Here is a 23489-nt window from a genome sequence, read left to right as displayed (position 1 = left end):
CGGATTATTCGATATATATAATTTATTATAATATTTAACGACGATTACGTATCGGATTAGCAAACTTCCTCTCTATATCGATTATCGTATAAAATATATACGTGTAAGAAATCGCACACATTGTCTCGATTAAACCATAATAATAGAGAGCTATAAAAATGGAAAACCTACTCGTACGGATTCCTTTATGGTTTTTATCGTTACAATGCATATATATATATATATAATATATCGTTATTATTATGTCATTTTCTATTTATGCGGCGGGTGGGTCATAACATCTTTGTGCTCTTCCGGTTCATTATACAACCCCGCGCCCGCCGCGATCGCTTTTAATACATATTTATGGTAATTATTTAACAATGTCGTATATTGCACTATACTTACTGTAGTGGTCTGCAATTATTCTTCACGAAAATCGGAAAACCCTCAAACGAAATACGAAATTACCATTTACGCGTTTTCGTTTCAATTATATATATACCGATGGTAGGTATAGGTACACGGAAAAAATGAAGCTATTGCACATTCTCAAAATAAAATAGTTGAAAAATTGTTACTTGTTGGAAACTATGATCCAACAGTTTATAGTACCATGTCCCGCACAACAGAATTCAAAATTATTTTTAGGCTACTGTGAGTAGTATACAGGGTGTAACAGAAAGAACTGACAAAAAATAAAAAAAATAAATATACTCATTAAACCTATGAAAAAAATTGTTAATATTATATAATGATTAAATAATTTAAGAAATATTCTCATTTCAGCAAATTCCCGAAAATCATATTTTTTAAAAAGTTGTTAATAATTACCAAATTAATTTTATCAAAAAAAATATTGATATCTTAAAAAATTCTAAAAAGTAAACTACTTGACTTAGATAAATCTTTTTACCATCAAAATTATTTTTATAATCAGATTCACAAATTAGCCATTTTGAATTTATCTAAAAAAAATTAAATCAATTTTACATATAGCCTTAGCGTCTTTTAATGATAAATAAAAAAAAAGTTAAAAATATTAATTAGAACAAAAGTTTTTCCAAAAGTTAGTTCTGTCTGTTACACCTTGTATGTATATGTAACTAAGTTAATGAGTGCGCACCTACTTTTGGGGACACGTGGTACATAATATTTTTAAAATTATAATAATATTAATTCTTTTATAATAGATATTATTATATTATAGTGCACCTATTATAGGTATAACGTATTATTATTATAATATCTCTTGCAGCACTGTCCGTCAAAAATCGTGTAATGAGATTTTTACAGTGGGTACTTATAGTTTTTATGACACCCATCATAACCCATATGGCATATAGTCGTATAAATGAGTGGATAGTTATCAGATTTTGACGGTTGGTTTTATACAACGTGTATCGTTATGTGCCCGATATATTATAGAAATCATAGTAATAGTGTAATATAATATTATTTTCGTGTCCTCTTAATATCATCATAACAACATATCACACGAACATGTTCTGTGGGGGGGCCCATTATATTCTTGAAGAATATATAAAAATAGAAAATAAATAAATAAAATACACATACGATAGGTACCGTATTTTAGGTGTCTGTGCCTATACTTGACGACGGTTAGTGCAGGTCACCTGTTAATATTATTGCTCGGGCGTGAACACTTATATCATGTGCTTACAATATAATAAATTAGTTGGTTTCATTTTTTCGATTGAAAATAACACCGTTTCATATTATGTTATCTTCGGATGATAAGTCAAAAGTAGGTGCATTTAATAAATAATAAAACTTAAAATCTAATGCAGGTACGAAAAAATTTAGTTTTTAATACTTCGTAAGTCGTAATTATTGATGATGAGATTAAAATGAATACAATGGTACGATATTTAATCCAAACCTTTTATTTTTTTACTCATTAAATACTAAAATAATATACATTTTACATTTACATAGTTAAATTCTTATTTACAACTATTTTTTTACCATATTATTTTATTATAATTCAGTTTTTTCTTTTTAAAGCTATTATAATACCTTTCATTCAAAAATTCAATCTTTAAAATAATGCAGTAATTTGCATTGATGAAGCTTTTTTCGCTGTGAGATTATTTACACCGAAATTGGCCGTAATCTACGATGGGTACAAAGAAATAAGAGTGTCTAGAGAATGGATTTGTGTTTGACACGTCAAAGAGAAAGCTTAAAAAAACTGCAAGATTTGTGACCCGTAAGGTCCGACAACTAGGTCAACCGATATTTTTCATACTCGTGCTTTTGTACACGGCTGTTCATCTTCAAAAACGTTGAACACATTTTTTTTGTTCTTTTCACTTTGTCAATTCCACTTGACCAGGGTCTGTAAAATTATGATCTTTGCGTTTTTAATACATCTCCTATAGACACACTATAGGTGAACCACACATCAGTTTGTTGAACTCAACTACTAAAATATTTTGCTAGCAACATTTTTTTAAATTAATTTTTATTTTTGCATTTATCTGTTATAAAGTCTAAACTATCATAAATAAAGACTATGATATTATCGTATAAATTTCGCCGTCTAATAGATATTTACCAATATTTCAATATTTTAATATTTCAATATGGTATTAAAAATTATAACATATAAATACAAACGGTTTAGTGAGGTTTACAGATAAATTATTTTGGGAAAAAATTTGAAGTTGATTTAAAAATTAAAATTCATAATTAAGTTTTACAATTATGTGTATCAAGTACTTAAAATGAGTAAGTTGATTTGTATTTGTAGATGATTATATTAGTCAATAAAAACCGGCGGAATTAAAAAACCTTAAACATGGCTCGACTTAAGGTAGATATATGTATGTATATATATAGTCATATAGAGGTTAGACATAAACGTAGATTGCATTTTGGGTTGGCTATTGGTTTTTTAAAATTGTTTAGTAGTTTTCGAAAATACCGTGACATGAAACGCAAGCGGGTTAAATTTAACAAGTATAACATCATGCGTACATGATATAAATGTAATATATGTTTCAAGAAGACACGAATATCCATAATGGAGTTGACCGAGTACGGAATAGGTTTTTTCCAAATTATTGTAAAAAGTATTATAATCTATTTCATTATTATCAAATCATTATATTTTCGTTTAGATAATATATTTGGTGACGCGTGTATTATATTATTGATAAAATTATACCTATCATTATTATTACGTTTATGTATATTATCTTAAATATTATCTGACTCGAACCGATATCGGTTCGATCGATGTCCAATTCTATTATATTTTAGTGTGTGATCAACCATGTATCGATGTACATATACGTGTCACAGTGTCCGTCGCCGCATAATAAATAAAACTATGCAGGAAAATAAAATCTGTTTTAATTATCAATAGATTAATAAAAGTATTATACCTATACATATAGTCCACTACAAAACCAACGGAAACAATATTTATATGCAATTACTTATCAGATTGTTTGTTTCGTTGTTATAAGGGTTTTGCCACACTTAAGACCGTAGCTCGTTTTCTTCTGTACTGAGTTTAGTTGACACAATATACTTTAGTAGTATATACATTCAAAATAATATGTTTTTCATGCGAAGCTTAAGAATTCAAGCGTGGCATCATATTATGTGCCCAACTGCGCGTTGGACTTAACCTTCTGAATGTATTTATATACACACGTCCTTGTAATGTAGCAGTTACACAAATGTAATGTATTATGAGAACTATATATGTACTATATTTTGTAACATATTTCATTAAAGGTCTGAAAAAAAAAATTATATTAATAATAAAAACGCTGAAAAATACTCATCACGTTTATAGAGTATTATATAAGTACCATTTGGGCTTGATTATGCAAGTTTTTCAAGAAATATAAAAACATCTCTTGTTCACATACTACATGCATATGATGCTGGTTGTAAAAATATTTATAGACTGTTTATTTTCTAAAAAAAGTTTTAAAAATAATATCCGAGGGAATTGCTGGTCCGCTGACCTGCTGTGCAGCATCGTATAGTAAATTTCGAATGTATCTCGTCAATGAAATAGGTACCTATAATGGATGTATAGTTATTTTTAATCGAACAAAAATACGCCATTGAGTACAAAAAATCATTTGAGTAGAGATGACACACCACCTGCAGCTTCTGTTTCTAATAATATTTTATACTTAAATATAGGTTAAACTATTTTTTTCTAAAAACATCACTATAATTTTATTAACTATTCTATTATAGTTCCTATCATATTATATTTCTATTAACTTAAAAGATGTAATGAAAAATACCGATATGACGTATAATAGTGTGAATAATTTCGATATATATATTTTTTTATAGCTTAATATTTGTCTATATATTTTGAAATGTCAAGTATATTGAAATAATATTATATTTCAAAACGTTTTATAGGTCTGTATGATTAATATTTTTTTTTTATTACAAAAAAAAATCAATTTATTTTTTGCTTAAACATCTAATTTCATAAAAATTATAACTTTAAATATCTATAGAAAAAAATGTATTGAAAGGAAACAAAAAATTCAATTATATAGAATGTATATTGTATATTTTATAATAGTACCAATTTGCCAACCCTCAAAGTTAAAGTTTTTTTTTTTGTATTACTACAAACCGTAATATTATGACCCAAAAATAAAACGCTTTGTAAAACCAATTTATTCATCTTCCTGCTATCAGAATCTAAAACATAGTATAAACTCTGACGAGTGATATTATAATAATGTATTTGATATGATAATATTAGATATATATGTATAATGTACAAAGAAAAGCATATTTGGCTAAAGTATTATTATTATGGTTTAAAAATGTTATTTTATTAGTTAAAAAGTTTTGGGTTAGACCCTAATTTTGAAAACAGTTTAACAAAAACTTATATTAGTATTTATTAATAGAGAGCAAGGTTTCTAAAACAACTATTTATTTTGTACAATATTTTAAATTTTACGAATATTTGCACCAAAGTGCTTTAATCAATTGAATCCATATATTCGAATTATATTAAATTTATTTTAGAATCTAAAACTTGTGTGATGTAATAAAGGTGGATGATACTATGAATATTTATTATTAAAATAAAACATTGTTGATGTTACTTTGAAGTTTGTGTAGGTTGAAAACATACATCATGTATCATACATTTTACATATTAAATTTAACAAATATAATAACATTTTAATATTCATATTTTTTGAAAAAAAATTGTAATTATAAAATACAATCATAATACAAAGTCTTAAAAGAAATCTTTAAAAGGAATACATTGTAAAATACATTCGGTTGTATAGAAGGAGTTTTGAATGTGTACCTCGTAATTGAACAGAGTTTCGTAGTGCATTTAAATTAAATTCGATCATGATGATAAGTCATTGGATAAAAAAAACAATTCTTTGCGAAGGTGATGGGTGGAGAATTAGCATATATTTCTAAGCAGAGTTATAAGTTTAAATTTAAACCCATATCATAATTTTATCATTTTCTTCATTCGGTTTTAGGCTGATAACAATATTGTTGACAAGAATAATGCATATAACTTTTAAGTCAAATATCGACATAAATATAGTGCCTATTGCATATAATGATGGTGCGTAAGAAACAAGATCGTGCAGGCGTATAAGATTAGTAACAACAAATTGTGATAACGTAGTTTTGATATTTTTAAATAAATTATTGCTATAAATGCAACTTACAAGAGTAGCATCGTATTAAATCTTCGAGCTTTTCGACCGAGGAAAAAAATGTTTATATTATATGTCTAGACGGCGACATGCAATGCTAATGCAAGTTTTCGGTGAACATTTCAAGTTTCTATGGTTATTAGTGCTTATTACTTAATAATTTCATCTTCTAGCTTAGTCCTTGTCAAGACAATAAGTGATGTGAATACTAAATTTCCGATACCTCCGACAAATTATCGATGCATACTAGATTAAAGTTTTATACCAGAAACCAACTTCAGAGTAGAACGAAATTTTCTGCTCCAAAACTCGATGTCTGCTCTAGACAAAATGTCCGCATTTCCAATGCGGGAATCGATACGACAGTAAACATCTAATGAATCCTTTTTATATCGTTGACAGTACAACAATGATAATAATTATTATTCTATTATTTCTGTGGTATCAAAATCGAGTGCGTATAGGTACAAATTACGTGTAATATACATATTAGGAGTATACAATGATTTGAATTTTATGTGACAGTTTCTATTATGATAATATTGTTATTATTTTTTTTAAATAGCGGTTTCAAAATATTTAAACAAGGCGTTAAGACGCGTTTAAACAAAAATTTTTACTCTTTTTGTTAAGCTCTGTGGCCACGCCATATCGGCGGCGGCGGCATTGATGCGGCTTAAATACATTAATATTATTATTATTATAATGTCATTCGCTTTATTTTTGTTAAAGCGTCGTCGTTCACCGTCGTCATTCGTCGGCCACTCTCTTCGTGGCGAACAATCAATTGAACGTTTTACCTTTTCGTTTGAATAACATTATATTATATATACGTACAATTAAATATTAAGATTTTATAAACGTACACCGACACATATATATCATTATATTATCGTCTCCGACGAGAGGACATTACATTACATACCTACACGGCTACATAGCGTTTATAGTGTTAATAATATTTAATATAATATTTTCACCCATGCGCCTTCCATGATGTATAATAATAATAATTGTATAATAATAACGTTTGTGTAATAAAATAATACCATAGTATTCAAACAAATCTAACCTCGCGGTGATTACTGAGCTGCTGTTACATGCCTTTACAGTTTTTTTGAAACTTATATTATTATTATTATAATTTATAATATATGCTTCCAAAAATCATAGTAGGTACCACCTACATGCTATACCTATATATTATGTAGAGTTTATAGACACGTTTGTTTTAGACGTGTCCAGCAATGTACAACATATTGTATTATTTGCGCTTATGTAACTATACCTATAAATGGCTAAATATCATAATTTATGATAGATTATATTATTCAAATATGTTTCGAGTTTTCAAACGTTTTTATTTTTTGTTTTTTACCATTGCATGCTGCGGCTATTCAAGAAAAACACATTTGCATAGCTGTTTAGAAATTTAATAATAAAGTATTTATTTAATGTACAAATAATAATGCTAAAACACGAATCACATTAAACAAATTTATTAGTACGTCGTTTGTTCTGTGCGGAAATAAAACTTATATGCTATTATTTCGTTGCAATAATATTAACTATATAATAGGCGCCTCAATACATTTTAATAAATTATCGCCGCTATATCGAAATCCACACTTTTGTATTGGAATCGTTAAATAATTAATGAAAACACTGAAATTACTGTTATGCTAATACTTGTTTGTTTTGTAAAATTATTTATTTGAAAATCAATAGTTTCTTAAAACCGTTTTTCGCTAAAAGTTCCGGTGGATGGGAAATGAAATATGATTGTATTCTCGTAAACTTTTGACGGTTTTTAGCTTTTAAATAAATCCCAAAAACTCGACTTATTTGCATACTTAATACCCGCGTCCAAAAGGTTTATAGAACCAGCCTTAAAATTCCCCATTTTATACTCTTTTCCGTGCTCAAAGTCTCATTTCTTTTTTATATTCGCATAATATAATAAACTGCGATTTTTCGGGCGTACGTAATGACTTTGATACCGGCCTGGCTGAGTGAAAGTCGCTGGTATAGTTGGTCCCGATGAAAGTAGAGTGCCCGTCCTTTCCCTCGTATAAATAATATAATATTATTCCTATACTGTACGTGTTATATTATATTATATATATACCTACGCTGCTGGTATGATATAGGTACCTCAAAATATCTATATAAATGTTCATTGCTCGTCGAACAATATTATAATTTATATATATATATATATATATATATATATATTTTTTTTTTTATTTAAATAAGGCTTCAACTCCTGAGGTTATTAGCCTGCAGTAAATACAAAATACAAAATAGTAGTTATAGAGTATTGATCTTAAAGCTATGGGGACACATTATGTTTGACAATAGAGGGATTTTGTAGAGTATATGTACATTCAATTATTTTTCTAAATTAATTTTTCTAAGCCTAATTTATATATTTATTTCGATTGTTTGAATGAAAAAAAAAAACAATCCGCAGTTGTAGATTACATAATGGTGGGGCGATTCACCGAGCAAGATCTCCCCCTATTTATTCTCCTTCAATAATTCGGTTAATCGTGATCTCATTTTTGGAATTTTTAAGTACCTGTACCTAGGTAGTTATACTTATTTTTATAGACTTTATTTTAAAATTGTTTGTACTCGTATATTTTTGTATACAACCATTTTTAAGGACGACTTATTCTCAGTATAAACTTTTGAATAGCTGATAAACTAAACTACGCCTTCGAATTTTGTATAAGGTAAATCAAAAATTTAATTGATAATCAGCTAAATATAATATTGGTACAGTAAAAAAACGTTGGTTTATAATTTAAATAATAGAAGTTTGTATTGCCATCACGTCATGATGATACTTCTTAAGTAATCAAGTACCTAAATGTTATTGCACAATACGCAGGACTTCTAAAAATCCAACGTTTTAATAAAATCGACTCTGTCGTTGTCATTTTATATGTAAATAATAACTTAGACTGTTGATCCAATATACGAATAGTGTATGTTGGAATATGTTCTATATAACTTCAAATATTTTAATAACCTTTAACAGTATAGTCATAATGTACACAATTCGTATTTACTCGTATTTGTATTCTCTCTGTAAATTATTATATTTCATTTATCATTATAACCAGTATAACCTATTAATCGTATTTAACATTTATGCCAACTCTCCGCACATGTAATAATATTCTAATCTGAAGATACAAAAAGTAAATAATATATTATATGCTTTTGTGTTTGTGTTTGTTCTGCGGTTTGGTTATTGTTTTCGATGAATATTATTTAAGTATATAATAATTGATAACCGTAAAAAACAAATTTCGTTGACGATAATAGATGTAAAAAAAGCTCATCGTCGACGACATTATCTTGATATATAATAGGCGTGTACCCACTTAGCAGCTGCTGCAGGTATTATCGTATATATATATATATATATATATATAAGGTCTGTGTATATTTAATTGTAAAGATAAGTTATTTGTTCACTCTCGTGAGCTACACATAATTACACATATTAAATTATTATATACCTACGCGCGATGACTTAAGCGTACCTATATTATAATATGTTTGATGAAAATAATTTTATTATCTGCTATGTAACAACACGCTGGTTATTATTATTATTATTTACCGTACGATAAAAAACTTCTACAGCACAATAATATTGTAACAACTCAAACGTTTATATTATAATATAATATAATATACATTTATAATATTATCGTACCTATAGGTAGTAAGTCCCCGGTGTCAGTTGAGATTTAATATTGCGCGCTAAAGACTCGTGGGAGTAATGAAAGTTAAACCCTTACACGTGTATTATCGGTATTTGCACTGCATTTGTCAATATGAAAATATAATAACTGTTTACACGATTAAAAAAATAATAATAATAATAAATTCTCGTACTTGTACGCAACACCTTTTTTATCGTGCCTATAAGCGCTCTGTATATATAGTTTATGACTTTTAACTTTATATTTATATACATGTATGTCCATTTACATATTTTTATGTATATAAAATATACGTAATTTGACAACTCCGAGTCACAAAATATGAGTTTACACTCAGTTTTGATTACTATCGAACCTACCCTTAGTTCTACACGGGTAGTAAGGGGCCTGTTACATGTTTTCATCGCAAAGCTTTACATATATTATATTGTGTGTGTATATATTCGATATACGGGACGGGATGAATTACAAAACATGCCAACCCCTATTTGTTCGGTTCTTTAATAATGAATTTATTATAATTCTGATTTTTTCCCATTTTGTAGCAGTTAAACTTATGGACCATATATTTGCAAATACTAACCATAGATTTTTTATACCATTTAAGAAGTGCCCTGTACCCTGCAGTTGCAGTAATCATAATACAAATCTCATACTGTATTTTTCAAATAAGACATTCTTTACTGTACATCATTTAAAAAAAAAATTCGATTGATTACCTGCTATAGTTATAATAAAAATGTATATTATACAAAGGATTTAATGGACGATTTAAGTATGGTTTTACAAAATTATACAACATTATGCAATATCTATATGATATTTATTTTGCTAAGACAGTTCTTACAAATTAAAAAATTGTATTAAAACTATTCGTTTGATTTAGATAGGTACTTCTATATAAACATAAAAAAATGAAGTTTGCACTCTTTCAACAATAATAATATAATATTGACTAACATACTCTAAAAATCTAAGCGAGATGTTTTTGAATACCATCCTTTAATAGATACGCTCAAAAATTCCAAAAATCAGAATTTGAATACATTTATTATTAAAGGAAAAATCACGCGGAGGGTGAGCATGCGCTTGGTAAATCACTCGCTGTATATAATTACGTTTTACCGGTCTCGAGTGCCGAGAAAAATAATTTACATCGATTCTGTTTATGTTTAATATAGTATTATAATGCATTCCGCGGTGTGTGTCATAAACAGAATACATTAATATAACATTGCGCAAAAATACGGTTGTCATAAAACGAGCGTAAAGGGACTACATTTAACAGAATAATAATAATCGGCGCCACTGCATGTATATATATTTATATTTTATTTGCAATACTTACTATTAACTTAACAACCTATGTGTTCGCTATACTATGCTTTTGAATGATAATTCGGTGCATATTGTATTATATTATGAGAGTTTTGCGTGTAGGAATCTAACTCATAAAATTACGCGATAAAATGCATCCGCGTGCTGGCCCTAAAACCATAAAACGTGACCAAATATAAGCGGTGACAAATTGTAAACTATACCGGGGTGGTATAGTGCATATTGTATAGTATACCTCTTACCATTTACCAGTTACCAGAGACCATATATGATATATATATATACGATATACCAATACCAGTAATTTTTAATGGCCATATTATTATAGTATATGGATACGAAAAGTGTTTCAAAACGATTCATCCGATTTCGAAGTATAATGTGTTCGCTGTACGTTTTTGAGCAAATGATTCAGAGTCGGCACGGCACAAGTGGATTTTAACAATATATTACGTGAAGGTTTTGTTACAATGTTCACAAATATTCAAAAATGGTTTGTGTGTCGTATGACGACCATTATTACTTGCACTGCAGTTGCACGGCACACTGCATTTACGCGTATCGCCAAAAGTCGAATTTTATATACACCTGTTGATGAAGCATGATGTCGACTGCCGCGGTCGTAATCTGAAAGTTGGTGCTTATTTTTTAGTTCGTTGAAATCCCCGCTGGGAAGGTAAGGTGATACATTGGTACATATACCAAATATTTTTTTCTACCTCCCCAAAAAATCCAAACCACAGACTTCATTGAGGTCCGGTGGACAGAACGAGTGACGAAGGTTAGGATAGGTCAGATGTTTACGTAACATTGCTAAACATTATTATTAATATTGCTATTAGATATTTTTGTGTGCATTGAGGTCACGCATTTTGAACATTTGTTAATATTGTAACACAAACTGTATGTAATTGCTAACCTACCTAACCTAACTTGTAATCACTACATGCATTTAACGACAAACAATATTTTTTTTAAATTGGATGAATCATTTTGGAATACACTGCATATATATATCAATAAAATGCACTTACCTACTTCATAGTTTTAAAGTCCCGGAGACTGGTTTATTATTTATCGACTTCCCTATAACGAACATCGTATACATTATCACCCAATTCATTATAAATAATAATTTATATTTATTATATTATGCATTTTCCGACATTTTCTGCAGCGTTGGCTGGAATCTACGCGTATTAAAAATAATATACCTATATACAGTCTTGTTTTTTACGCTCAATCGATATTTTCATTCTTGTCCGTAGTTTTTATTTGATTTGTGTAATTTCCTTTCAATAAACGTCGAATGAATGGAGTTCCGTTGTATATATTGTCGGATCGCATATTAATAAAAAAAAAAAAAAACATGAAAAAATAAGTATGAAACGCAGCACATTGTCGTGGTCTATATCGGTAAACCCTATTCCAAACAATTTATAATTTTGTACCACTGTTATATTATGATGATTGATGATGTCATTATTTTTAATTGACTGCCTGAAAACTAAAAACAAAATCAATATTATGGTATAGGAGGAAGGTAAATTGTATGTGTCATGTATGTATATTATGAATTTAAAATTTATAATTTGATTTATATAGTTTTGCAGTTTATTATTAATGCGTTATTGTTTCTGTGTCCTTTAAATGTAAAATAACTATCATAATATGCATAATATAATATATACTCATGTAGGTACCATCAGACGTGAGTATACCAATGAGAGGGTGGCGAACGCCTCCTCTACTTATCATTTTTTTTAAATATAAACGTCATTACTATAGTTTATAGTCTATAGAATAATAATTGAAATTGTATTTTGTTTTACGGGGAAAAAATTATTTTTAATAAACATATAAGCGCGTAAGACAGATTTTAATATTACTTATATTTTAAGTTAAATGCTACGAGTAGTTGGTGTACGATTAAAACTCAAATATTTTTAACCAAATGTTATATTATAATATATATTTGTCCGCTGTACCGAATCAAGTGCCATAAAGTTTTGATTCGTGTATATTGCATCTGCATGTTTGTTCGTATAATAGTCTATACATATGTATGTGTAAAGGGCGAGTTAGACGTATGATATATAATATTTGTCGGGTCTAAAATCTCAATTATTATAATATTATAATCATGCACACGTATATATATGTATGTGTGCAGTACACAGTGTGCGTATGCAAAAATAGACAACGATGGATGTATTAGCCGCAGTCTGCCTTTATACCTATTCAGTATCTATATTGTTTGAACAATGGGTCAACCGAAGCAAATTAGACGGTATATAATATTATAATGGCGTCGTTGTGCATAATAGAGGAAATGGATACACACACACAAACATTTATCGAGAGACTATTATTACTATACGGTCTGCGGAGCTCTCGAGTGGTGGTTGGCAATCGGCCACGGGAAAGGTTATATTATTATTATTATTATTATTATTATTTTTATTTTTTTATTTAAGCCGCAACAACTAAGGTTATTGGCATATTGTACAATGTAAACATTAAATTAGGTGCTAGACAACATTATGAGTATTAAGTACAATGTGGATTATTTATAAAGGTATAACGTTAAAATATAGAGGTACAGCATTGGAAGTGAGAGAAAGATGAAAAGAAAAAAAAATAATAATAATAAAAAAAATAATACAAAGTACAAAATAGATACAGATACAAATACAAATGTCAGATAAGGTTATACAATTTGGTTAAGAAACTTTATGATTTTGACAGTATTTTCATGATCGTGTCCAAGTGCTTCATATAGATGCTCAGGTATGCTTAAGGCTGTTCTGGTGTCTGCGTAGTTTCGACAGTATAGGAGGATATGTTTGACAGTTAAAGCTTCCCCACAAGTTGTACATAGGTCAGGGTCTTTTCGTCTCATGAGGTGACGATGTGTAAGCCAGGTATGTCCAATTCTTAGTCTATTGATTACTACTTCATGACGTCTTTTGGTAAGGTAAGTTGGCCAAGGGTTAATGGAGAGTTTAATTTAATTTAGTTTTGTTTGAGAAGAAGCCCAACGATGTTGCCACTTTTCCAGTGTCAGGGCCTGTATGACGCCCTTGATGTCACTCAGAGAACATATTTGGACAGAGATGGCATCAGGAGAAGTTATGGCTCTTTTGGCATAGATGTCTGCTGTCTCGTTGCCTGGTATTCCAACGTGGCTGAGGATCCATAGCAGCGTAATGATTTGATTATTAATATTTAGTAGAGAGATCTGATTTTGGATTATTCTGGATATGGTGTTAGGTTGTTTTATATTTAAGATGCTGTTAGAGCGCTAAGAGAGTCACTTAGTATTAGTGCTTGGTCTATCTTTTGTTGTTTAACTATCTCAAGTGCGTGTGAGATCGCAAGAGCTTCAGCTGTGAAAATGGAGCAGAAATCAGGGAGTTTGATCATTTTTATTACATTGTTGTAGTATACCGATGCCCCTACTCCTGTTTCAGTTTTAGATCCATCGGTATAAAATTTTGTGTGATCCTGGTAGTCTTCCAATATTGAATATGCCAGATTTCTAAATCTATTGTCCATGGTTTCGCGTTTGATATGTTGTGAGAGATCGATGTTGAAGTGTAGTTTCATTACCCACGGAGGACCGATAGGATGTTCGTGTTTAAGTATTTCTGAGCAGTTGAATTCAAAATTGTTGAGTTTTATTATGTTTTCCGAGTTTGGGATGTTGTTATTTTGTGCTCTTCTAGCTTTTTGGATAATGGCATTTTGCAGTATTTTTAGGTCGAGAGGAAGGGTGTTTGCAATAGTCAAAATGCTTGGGATTGGGCTGGAACGGAATGCGCCTGTGGCGAATCTTAGACCCGAGTTGTGAATAGTTTCTATCATTTTGAGTGAAGACTATTTAACGTTAGAGAGGAGGAAGACACCATATTCTAATTTAGAGAGAATAAGGGATTTGTACATTTGTTTTAGAGAGGTTCCATTTGCTCCCCACGAAGTATGTGCTAGTAACTTTATGATATTCAATTTTATTAGAGTTGCTTTTCTGATTTCTTTCAAATGGGCCTGCCACGTGTTCTTGTTGTCGAAGGTAATCCCAAGGATCTTTATGGTTTTGGAATATGGTATCGGGGTGTTGTTTAAACTTAAGTCTAGTTTTTTGTATTTTCTGGACCTGGTGAAGAGGGTGTAGCGAGATTTTGAAGCAGAGAAGGAGAAACCAGTTTTAGAGGACCATAGGGTTAATGAGTTGATTGTATTCTGTAATTCTAGTTGGATGGAATTTGGGTTTTTTCCTCTACAGAGAATATTTAAGTCATCTACAAAGAGTGGATTGAACTGGAAAATTACGTATAATTATATAGTGGCGAGTGGAGACGACGACGATAGTGTCGCTGTTGAAAAAACACGTCCGAAGTAAAAGTTATCTGGAATTGTACCTAGGTATATATATATATGTTATGTATTTATTGGTAATTCGTCGCGTTTATATAAATTGGTCCGAGACGTCAACGCTGTAGAAGTCGTGAGGTGGTAGCAATAAGATAATATTGGTATGCGTGTTTTTTGTCATAAAATATAAAGGCCCTCGTAATCGGATTATGTTACTATAATTGTAAGTATAGTTAGGAGGTATACATTATACCTACGCAAATGGCGGGGGCGAGTGGATGGCGTGTTATATTATTCGCTATGATTGTCTTTTGAAACACTTTTCGGACGAAAATCGTCCATGATGATGTGTGTAGTTCTCGCCAAAATGAAACCTCCGAATAGCGGACACATTTTCAGCGACATAAATCAAATGTTTCATACGATGGCGTATATTAATCTTATCATATTATATGATTTTTGTTCAATAGTATGTATACCTAGTAAATATAATAGCGCGACATTAAAATTTTAAAAAACTTAAGGTAATATATAATATAATATATTAATATAGGGGTGGCCTTCGCATGCTTTTTTGGCGATGACCACTATTACCACTTTCGGTTTGTTTATGATTTCGGTATGGTAATGATGTTTTATTATTGCGTTATTCGCCCATAATGAGTTACCCGTTTCTATATCACTACATTTTTCGTTCGTACAAATTACACTGTGTTAGCACACGGACGCCGCCGGTCCGCCCTCGTACTGCAGTGAATATTATAATAATCAATCGCACTTTGTACTGAACTGCTGCAGTTTAGCCTGCAATAGTAATAATATTTTATGTGCGTCCTCGTTATTATTTTCGTGTCATTGGAATTAATTTTCAAATCGCGAAACGTTATCAGATTTTTATTAGCACACGGAAAACATAAAATATTTTATGTGTTCGAATAAAGTATTAAAGATAACATCATCATCGGGTGAAATTATTTAGAGCGCGAGAATCGACATAATAATATTATAACTTGTATTTTACGCGATAATAATATTATATTAATATGTACACGCATTTAATATCACATATTATTATAATCTTTTAGATCTTTAATTTGGGCATTTTTCAGACGACAATTTGGTTTCATAAATGTTTACAACCTCTTATATTAAATACATAATGCAAATTATGTGTTTCCTCGGACGTGAGTGTCCTTGCCGTGTGTCGTATATACGATAATCTAAACGTGATAAATGCGCTTAAAATCTGCGCAAGTACATATTATTCTCTCTCCTCAATCCTCAAACTACTACAGGTTTATCCGTAATAAATGTTTTAATTACAAACCGCATCAATCGCCCCGTGTCACCGTCACGCACGACTGTATACAATATTGTGACGATGATGTACTTTACGAGGTAATAATCGATTTTTTATTTTTATTTTCTGCAGTGGACTTATCGCAATCATTAATTGTATATAATACGTAATTAATTTCGCTAATAATTGTTCAAAGACACGACGATATGATATGATATGAATAATATATTATGTTCACCGCTATAGCACGACGATGATTAATATTATACTTTTATATTTTTGTCAATAATTAATAATATTTTTATCGTGCTTAATGTGAATATTATAATGTAGTGTTGCTGTGTATCGGAGACATTCGTAATTTGTTTGCAGGTATACCGGTATACGCACTGCTCGTGTCTCGCGTATATAAATATATTTTTGTCTGCCGACTGTTTAGTAAATTATTTAATCGCATTAAAAACAAAATATTTCGCTACCGTCGCACGTTTGCGTATGAAAGTTATACTAGTGCGGCGCGTAGACGCATTCGTATGGAATGAATCTCATTTTGCATTCCAATTGAATAGAACTCATTCACAGTATTACTGACGTGCTCAAACGTTTTGTTCGGTGTGTATATATATATATATATTTGACTTTAAATTGTTATTCTTCTGGTTTGACTTCTTTATCGTTCGAGACCGTATGACAATATTGTTTATACGGTCGCCCCGTAAATGCGCAAAAGAGATGTACGATTTGCAATATTGGAAAATATTGTTTTTTCTTTATTTGACAATTTTTCATTTATTTTATCTGCACCAGTTCGAACCCAAACTCTTTTATCCTCGACAAGTAGTTTTATATACTTGCAATATTTTCGAACGTAACGCCGTTATCTGCAGCCATAATATATATATAGGTAAAGTACCTATAGTAAATCTATAGTAATAAATAAACATTAATCGTTTCAACTACTTAACTACTCTTGAGAACGGTTTTTGTGGTTCGCTTCATCGATGATTCAAAATGAAGTTTAAACTTTTTAATTTGAAACCTGCTGCAGACTTGTTCATTTTGTGTGTTCTACAATGTATTAATAATGTTCATCGCGTGCGCGCTGTGTTCACTAAAACTTTTACGCTTATATAAGCATTATATTGTATACAGGGTGATTCACCAAGCAAATTATTTTCATCCCCCTTTCCCCCTTTAAAAATGGCATTATACTAACATTAATTCGAAACCCTAACCTATCATATCTCACATTTTAATCTTCTTGGGTTTTTGAGACGTTATTGTAATAAGGATATAATAGTTAGATGTATAATTATAGTACTTCAAAATAGTTTTATAAAATTAAAAAATATATCTCGTATATGAATCTACTTCATTCTACATACTCAGAAATTTTTAGAAATTATGAAATGGTAATATATTATTATGGTATTAATTATCATGTTATGTCTTATTAAACTCATGACTACCATCATGGGCTATAGTATAATTCTTAACTTTGAAAAATGACGTTAGCGTGCTCCTCGAATCGCCCTGTATATATTATCATCTTCTACGTGAAATGGTTATCGTGATATCGTGTGTGATGGCCTCTGTTTTCCATCGTGACATGATTTGTACACCACCCGTGTTAATGTATATTTTTATTGCGAATCATTAACCCTTTCCCACGGGCTACCGCGACCGTTTCGCTGCAGGTGTCATTATTGCACAATATTTCCCCTTCGCGCGTATATAATTAAAAACATTTTGACGGAGAATAATTCATTTGATTTATTCGGCGCAAAGATTAATAACGGCGGCGCTTATTGACGAAACCGCTATACGACTATGATTATATCATTATTATTTCGATGCTGTTTTTATATACTCTTTCATCGAATCGGCGTCCCTGTAGTGGTGTATGTTTAATCCAATAACATAATATTTATGTGTAAGGGTATGGTCAGACTAGACCCGACATCGGCCGAATTAACGTTCTGCCGAATACGGACGAAAACGTCCGAATAAAATAAAAGCATGAAATTAAATTGCACCGGTCACATTATATCCGATAAATACGGCCGTATACTGCCGACGCCGGACGAAAACAAAATATTTTGTTTTTTCCGGCCGAATCGGCCAGAAATAGTTTATTTAATTAAAATGAAAATATATAAATGTAGGTATATTATTTAATTATGGAAGTTTTAAAAATAAAAATAAATTGTATTGGATTTATTTTTATAAAAACATTGAATTATAATTTTTGTCATTTGCCTTTCGACATTTTCCTTGATCAGTAGTACGATTACATATTAATATAATACTATAAACTCAATACTGTCTACTCAACTACCTACGACATCATTAAGTTAAGTAACTTGTCATAGTTTGTTAATACTATTTTGAATTATTTTAAATTTCATTATTCTGCCGTAAATATGGTTGACTGTGAAAAATTAATCAATTTAGTATTTGAAAAAGAGCCTTTGTGGAACATCAAATCAAAATGTTACCACAACAGAGACGTTTGTAGAAAGTTGTGGAATGAAATTTCTGTAGAAATGGGAGTCAAAAGTACGTATTAAATCAATATTTATTTATACAATTACAATTTATATACATGACAAATGTATTTAATTCATAATAATATAATACATTTAATATTATGATTATTAATTATTATACAGTATTTTGTTATACAATTTGTAAAATGTAAATACATAGGTAATTTAGTTAAGGTTTGAATAAGTTGAATGAGTATTGAATAAGTGATAGAATATATAATCTACAAAAATACATAACTAAAATTAACATTTTTTTTTTATTTTCTGTAATCCTGAAAACTGACAGCACCAATATCATTAAAATATTCTTTAAATTTATCTCGTATAGTATACGCTTCTTGTTTTGAACGATTGTTACGTCTTGATGTATTATTGTGAACTAAATCTGGATTTGTTAAGTTCTGGTTTATTTTTGAAATTAATGTTTCGTCTACACCTTCTTGGTCTATAATAATATTATGAATCAAACAAATGGTCTTTAAGATTGTGTCAACATGTTTTGGATCAATTTGTATTTCAGTTTTTAAACACCTCCATTTTGATACTAAAATACCAAAAGTACATTCGATCATTCGTCTAGCACGACTTAAGCGGTAGTTGAAAATTTCTTTTGTTTTGTCCAAATTATTATCAAAAGGATAAGGTCTCATTAGGTATTCTTTTAATGGGTATCCTTGATCACCCAATAATACAAATGGCATAAGAAAAGTTGAATGAGGTAGTGTTTTTTTTGGTGGTAAGTTAAATGTATTTCCCTCCAAATGCTCATAAATATTACATGCTGTGAAAACTCCACTATCGCTTTGTCTTCCGTATGCTCCAACATCTATAGCAATGAATTTATATTTAGCATCGCATATTCCCTGTAGATGGATAGAAAAATAGTGCTTATAATTATAGAACATGGAACCAGTGTTCTTTGGGCATTTTATACGAATATGCTTGCCGTCAATACAGCCCACACAATTAGGAAAGTTCCATAGCATCTCAAAGTCTTGAGCAATTTTGTAAAACATATCTGTAGTAGGGAATGGCATGTGAATGTTAGCAAAAAGTTTCCAAATAATATTGCACGTATCATAAATAATTTCTCCAATTGTATTATGAGCCATACGAAAAGAAAATGCTAAGGACCTATATGACATTCCAGTTGAAAGAAACCTAAAAATAATTGAAAAAGTCCGTAAACAGCAAATGTCAAAATACTTTGAAAATTTGTATTGTGTATAGAAAGTTATAATGTAAATACAGTTAGTGAAAATGTCATGTATCTACAACAGTCATCTGTTAAGAGTTATACCAAAAACTATATAGGAACAAATTTTTTACTTATAAAGTTTAAATGTCGAGAAAATTTGAAAAAAAATTTTATAATAATTTTAATTTATTTATAAATCTCATTATATTAGTATTCTTTAAAAGTTTAAAGTTTCTACGTTTATAAATAGTTAACATACAATTTGCAAAAAAAAAAAAATTGTATCTTATCATCTTACGAAAATTCTTAAAAATATCATATATTGACAAAATAATATATCAAAAATTTGAATCTTTGATAAAATTGTAAAACAATAAGTTGTGCTATTTTGTTTTTGATATTCTAGTATATTAATTTAGAATAATGTATATGAGGAACATTGTATTAAATTTCAAAGATTTCTTTACTCTGAAAAAAGTTATTATTGATATTTTTTTTCCACTTAACTTAAACTTAAACTTATTTTGATAGTCTTAAACTCTCTTAACTGTAATCTTTCTTTCCTGTTAATTGATTTTTCATATTTAAAATTGAGATTGTCAAAAGCTAACTCTCTACTTTAACACAAGCTATACAACTTAAAGAAGTAAATATATTATTATATTTAATATATTATAATATTATATTTTTGTACATAATACATATTATACTTAAAAACTTAAGGCTAATAACCTCGTTGTTGATGCCTAAACGATAATAAAAAAAAAATACGTATTATATAAATAAATAAAAAAGCAAAAAAAAATATGTCACTTTTCAAAAAAATAAACAACTTAAAAATTCCAAAAAAATAAACCATTTTTCCTTACTTCTAAATTACAACACGAAAATGTGATGTAGTTATTTTTTTATTATATTTTTAGCATTATTTTTAGGTATTATAATTTTTATTATTACTTTTTTTTTGGCATTATCATTATTATAATTTTAGGCGAAACTTTAAAAGCTAAATGGCAAAATTTAAGAGACACTTTTCGAAAAGAGTGCAACAAAGAAAAACGTAATACTGGCGATGGGACACCTGACGTTTTATCATCACAATGGAAATTTTACGAAAATATGACCTTTTTAAAAGACACTATAATGCCCAGAAAAACGGTTTGTAACATTCAAAAAGAAACACACGAAGAAGGGCTATCATCACCTGAAATAAGTTTGTTCAACAATATAGTATCTGAAGAAGAACAGATTGATCAAGATCAAGATCGTCTCGAAGAATCAGTTGTAAATCCCGATCTGTCTTCTGCAGTCTATTCAAATTCACAAACATCAATGAAGAGAAAAAAAATAAAAAATGATCCGATAGCAGATTTAATAGAAATTGAAAAACAAAAACTTAAACGGTTCGATACTATTAAAAATAATTCAAAAAATAGTGATAATTACAAGGACGATGAAGATTTTCATTTTTTAATGAGTTTGTTACCACATCTCAAAGATATACCAAAACAGAGAAAATTATCAGTAAGAATTAAGTTGCAACAAGTACTTATGGAAGAAGAGGAACGCCGTGATATTTATGAAAACTCTACAAGACCATCTACTTGCACGTCAAAGCCATTCAATCCTTATGTTCAAAGTCAGTCTGACACACTAACAAACTTAAATGAAACCTACAACATGCAGTATGTATCTAGCGGACAGCACAGTACGGGCTCACAGACAGCTACTGATCTTAGTTCATTTACACCATGGACACAACAATAAATATATTATTAAAATACATTCAAGATGTACTTATAATGTTTTAGTAGATTTAATTAGTCTAACAAAGTTTCACACCTTATACAAGTTGTAAAATTTCTTTTTTATTATTTCAACATATTTTACTTAAGATTTTTTTTTAAAGGATTTTCAATCCATTAACAGTGGAATATTTTTAATGTATTTTAATTTTTTACAAAAAGGTTGATAGCCAGTTTTTTATTTTTTATTAATTTTTCTAAAATACAAAACATACTTAACATATAAGTTTTAATTACATAAACATTAAAAAAAAAAGAATAAAACATATTATTTAATGTATTTAAAGGTTATAATATTTTATTTTATTTGTAGCACTTACCTCAAAGTAACTGTTAATTTTTCCGCAGGTGTAATGCATTTCCTAAAATTTGATTGTTTTTCTAAAAAAGGTTGAATTTTTTCTAAAATATAATAAAAAGTACTAGGAGACATTCGCATGTACTCGAAAAATTTAATCGGTTGAACTAAAAGCTTGGGGAAAAGTGTGTGAAATTCTCCAAATTTTTCCCTCTCTTCAAAAATATCATTAACCCAAAACTGTTTTTCTTTTTTTTTAGTCAATAACAAATACTTTATAACTGGATTAGTGTCTAATAAATACATTTCATCAGTGACGTCCATAGTGACTGAGTGTTGAATTGTAACTAGTTAAATTAGAACTTTAACCATATATTGACTATTTCATAATTCTGGTGAATTCAACCGAAATTCTGTTGTAGTCTGACCATTTTCATCGGACGAATTTTTTCCCCGATAATTCGGCAGATGGTGCCCGAAAAATATTCGGCCGATGTCGGGTCTAGTCTGACCATTGACTAAGGTACAGTATACTGCAAGTCCGATGGCCGCGGACGAATAATTATCGCTGAAATCGTTTAAAATAGCACATTATACTATATTTGCACTTATTGTATCCCTCACGGCGCGCGGCGGTGTAAATGTGAGCAATAATCGTACCTATTTATATATATTATTGCTATCTTAACACATTTTAACATTTCGTCGTATGTAGTGGGTTAGGTATACGGCAAATGGAACACTTATTATTAGATAGTCTGTGGAGCAAATCGTTTGTTAAACTTTAACCTAATGTTTGATACTTTTGTTGTGCTGTTTAACGCCATAATATATACGTAATAATATCATAAATACAATATTATTAAGTACAAAATCCATACCACTCGTAAAACGGCCCGGGGGAGACAGTATATACGACACTATAAATATTATTATTATTATTATTTATAGTAAATGTTTCGTAAATATAGAACTCACCCTCGCCAACACTCGCTGACGTAGTCGGCGTCTGTATTATAATATATTATATTATTATATAGATCTCACGACGAACACGCCGTTGTTGTTTACATTTCGTATTGCGTGTAGATAATAATTATATTATTACGTTAATAGTATTATACACTGCAGTGGACCATCGTGCTCGATTATATTAAACATTCGCATAAGTCATATTTCAGCCGATATACATAG

General features: G+C 29.6%; 2 protein-coding genes across 2 annotated transcripts in view; both read left to right on the top strand.

The window, feature by feature from the left end:
* The window catches only part of LOC149054383 (uncharacterized), a 138733-nt gene that overhangs the window by 74098 nt on the left and 41146 nt on the right, over positions 1-23489 (top strand). The gene's annotated exons all lie outside the window — the stretch shown is intronic.
* Positions 18465-22295, top strand: LOC149054384 (uncharacterized). The gene is made up of 2 exons (XM_089230375.1): positions 18465-19004; positions 21184-22295. Exons 1-2 carry the CDS (start codon positions 18869-18871, stop codon positions 21957-21959), a joined length of 912 nt encoding a protein of 303 aa, XP_089086501.1. The 5' UTR covers positions 18465-18868; the 3' UTR covers positions 21960-22295.

This window comes from Diuraphis noxia, unplaced genomic scaffold, assembly GCF_037042655.1.
Source record: "Diuraphis noxia isolate RWA-SAM2 unplaced genomic scaffold, SU_Dnox_SAM2 contig0007, whole genome shotgun sequence".
In the NCBI taxonomy this organism is placed as follows: Eukaryota; Metazoa; Arthropoda; class Insecta; order Hemiptera; family Aphididae; genus Diuraphis; species Diuraphis noxia.
This window is presented reverse-complemented; position numbering and strand designations above follow the sequence as displayed.